Source organism: Saprolegnia diclina, assembly GCF_000281045.1.
Source record: "Saprolegnia diclina VS20 unplaced genomic scaffold supercont1.24, whole genome shotgun sequence".
Taxonomy (NCBI): domain Eukaryota; phylum Oomycota; class Saprolegniomycetes; order Saprolegniales; family Saprolegniaceae; genus Saprolegnia; species Saprolegnia diclina.
This window is the reverse complement of record NW_008246091.1, coordinates 704856-707979: the sequence shown is the minus strand read 5'-3', so window position 1 is coordinate 707979 and position 3124 is coordinate 704856. Positions and strand designations below refer to the sequence as shown.

Sequence of the window (3124 nt, the reverse complement as noted above, 5' to 3'; positions counted from 1 at the left end):
TAAAACGCAATTCTAGCCCTCAATTTAATTCTGGCTCTAGCCCTCAATTTAATTCTGGCGCACTGAATTCGCCGACATAAAAATTGCGTTGGCTTGTCCAAATGGCGTGGACGGGTGGAGATGCTCTGAGGGTCCAGTTGTTTGCCCAATACATTTGCTCGGTTCGGTGAGGAGACCGGCTCCACACAAGATTTCGGCATACACTGTCTCAACATTGAAACCACTGCAATATACAAGAATAGCTTTCGCTAGCCGGTGCTGACAATCACGGATATATTGACTAAATACACGCATCCAGAATATATGCCAGCGATGAATGGACTCAGTTTTGGCCAATCAGATCGCGCAAAATCCTACCTGAAAAACTCCTACTATTACCCACTATTACCTGCCGACCATCCATCATTGACACCCACTAATAAGGAGTTTCAAAGTTGAAAATGGAGATTTCAATGGAGTTCGAAAAAATGGACTATCGAATACACGGCGCGCTGGTTGGACAAAAAGAAAGCGAATTTCTTCCTTGCCTGGAGATTGCAACGACAAGGAAGAAATTCGCTTCCTTTTTGTCCAATCAGCGCGCCGTATTTTCGAAAGTCCATTTTTTCGAACTCCATTGAAATCTCCATTTTCAACTTTGAAACCCCCTATTAGTGGTGTCAATGATGGTCGGCAGGTACGGAGATCCTTGGACACAGTCGGCAAAATTCAGTTTGCGAGCTGCTGTGCGTCGAGCATGACCAAGGCGAAGCGCGCCAAGGCGAACGCAGGACGATGGTTGCTGCCGCCGATCGTCCTCCAAGTCGTCCACTATCTCGATGAAGCCAGCGACGTCTTGGCCTGTCTACATGCGGTGCCGAGTGACGCTCGTGACGAGGCCCTCGATGCACTTGTGACGCTCCTCACACACGACGAGTTCTTGTGGCCGACGGCGGAAGTGGACGTCTTGATAAAATTGGACGAGGCGACAGTAATCAAGGCACTGCCAGCATTTGGCAAGCTATTGATCCACCCGTACAACCCTCGAGTCGGCGACTATTGCTGCCGCACGCCGCTTCCGCCGACCGCCAATGTCTACGTGACCGTCGACAACGTGCATGATCTCGAATCCAAGTTTGGCAGCTGGGTACCGAGCATTGTGCGCCTCGTCTTTAGCGCGGAGTCCACGCCGCTCGAGAGACGTGACCTTGCGCGCGAACTTGCTCCATGTACTAACCTTCAGGAGCTTTACATCAATTGGGACGATGCCGTTGATCAAGCGCAGCTGGACGACGTCATGGCGGCCGTCACTGCCTCGTGCCCGCGCCTTGCCCATTTGCGCCTCTTCTCCCCGACGGTTGTGAATCTGAAATGCTGCAAGAGCCTTCTTCCGTGGCTGTCTCAACCAAATGCACGTGTGTTCAAGCTCCTCAAAATCGACTTTGCGCCGCGCGCCGCCAAGGTCATGGCACACACGCTTCTCTCGTCAACGACGCTCCAAACGATCAAGCTCTTTGGCTCTTCAAACGTCGTTGACGCGTTTTTTTACCCGAGCTCCCCACCGCTGCCCCGACAACTGCGCAACTTCGCGCTCCATTTTGGGCTCACCTCGGTCGATTCATCGACAATTGCAGCCAAGCTATCACAAACGACCATCCACAGCTTGGATCTTCGCTTTTCTGAGTTGCGCGACCTCTTGTCCATCATGGCCACCTTCCCGCGGACAGTTAGAAGACTCCGCCTCTCGAGTGTCACGATGGCGACGTTCCCGACGCTACCAAAGCTCCAGGAGCTTGACCTGTGGGCAGTGACCATGACGAGTGAAGCTGTAGCAAGTTTGTCAGCGCAGCTCGCAGCTTCCGACTCGCTCGTCCGGCTCAACCTCGCAGAGGCAACCTTACCCAACGACCAGCTTGAAACGATCCTGAGTGTGCTGCCACGCGTGCTCAGTAGCCAGAGACAAGCATGCTACGTGCACCTTCCCGTTTCGATCGAGACCGAGATGCTTGTGACCGCCGTGTTTTTCCTCACGCGAAACACGCAGTCTGTGTGGCTGGACATGACGGCCGACGACTCGCACGACGTGGCTTTGCGCCAGCGCCTCTTGGCAGCCTTTCGTGCGACGTCGCGCATGAAATTGGTCATTGCGTGCAATGGCGCGCCACGTCTGGACCGAAACTACGTCGCACAACTTGCGGCGCTGCATGGCATCGAGTACTTTGGCGGGTGGTTCCACTCGCCAAGCCGCACGCCGCGGCTGGCACCCGCGTAGTCACTGCTAAAAGTGCAAGTATTTTGCATGCTTCTTGTATAATGTTTTCCTGCGTGGACGCCGACAAGCAAGCGCCTCGGTGCATAACTCGAACGAATGCGCAGCGCCGACGTTGAGGTGCCAGCACAACCCGTGTGTGTTGCTCCCATCGACGCTGTCGTAGATCCTTCAGTTCGATCCTTACGCGCTATAGAGTCGACCCAATCTTGACCAGCTTGCGCGCAATGTGCTGGTCGTTGCTGGTACATGGTGGTGGACGCGTCGCGAGACCAACGGATGCCCTTTCAATGGAACAATCAAGTTGGTTCTTGACAAGTAGCCACTAGTTTGGCGACGCCACCTCTGCGAACTGTCATTGCACGATGTCTGACATGCAGACTTTACAATCATGAGAGCATCTCCAACGCGCCGCCGCTATAGCTATAGCCAAGTCCGATATAACCGACCTTTCTCATATTTTAGCGGTGTGCTAAGCGATGTGCTCCAATGGGAGTTGAATCTATAGCTATCGCTATCGCTACGGATTGGCTGACAGCGCGCACCAGGCCGCTTAGAGCGGGAGTGAAAAACGCAGCGCACGGAAGAGAACGCTCGGCGCATGGTCGAGAGTAGCGAAGGCCGCTCGGAGGAGCATGGCTGAGAGAGTGAGGACTGGAAGAGCAGGCAGGAGAAGCGCGGGCGCCGGGAGGGGCAAGGAGTGCTGGCGCTGCCGATGGACGACGACATCCACCTACGTATACATGTATGCGCAGCGCTGGGCCTAGAGTGTCGGCAAGCAGCGTCCAATCTACGCGCGACCACGGCGGATTGAGGCTTAGATGTTGAGTATCGACGACCGACGAAGGGCTCACATGGGCGAGCGCCCGTGCAAGT

The 3124-nt window shown here is 54.7% G+C and overlaps 1 protein-coding gene across 1 annotated transcript; it reads left to right on the top strand.

Annotated features, from left to right (window-relative positions):
• The first annotated feature begins 647 nt into the window (after window positions 1-647).
• On the top strand, window positions 648-2316 carry SDRG_08213 (hypothetical protein). The gene has a single exon (XM_008614084.1). It carries the CDS (start codon window positions 737-739, stop codon window positions 2249-2251), a length of 1515 nt encoding a protein of 504 aa, XP_008612306.1. The 5' UTR covers window positions 648-736; the 3' UTR covers window positions 2252-2316.
• The last annotated feature ends 808 nt before the right edge of the window (window positions 2317-3124 follow it).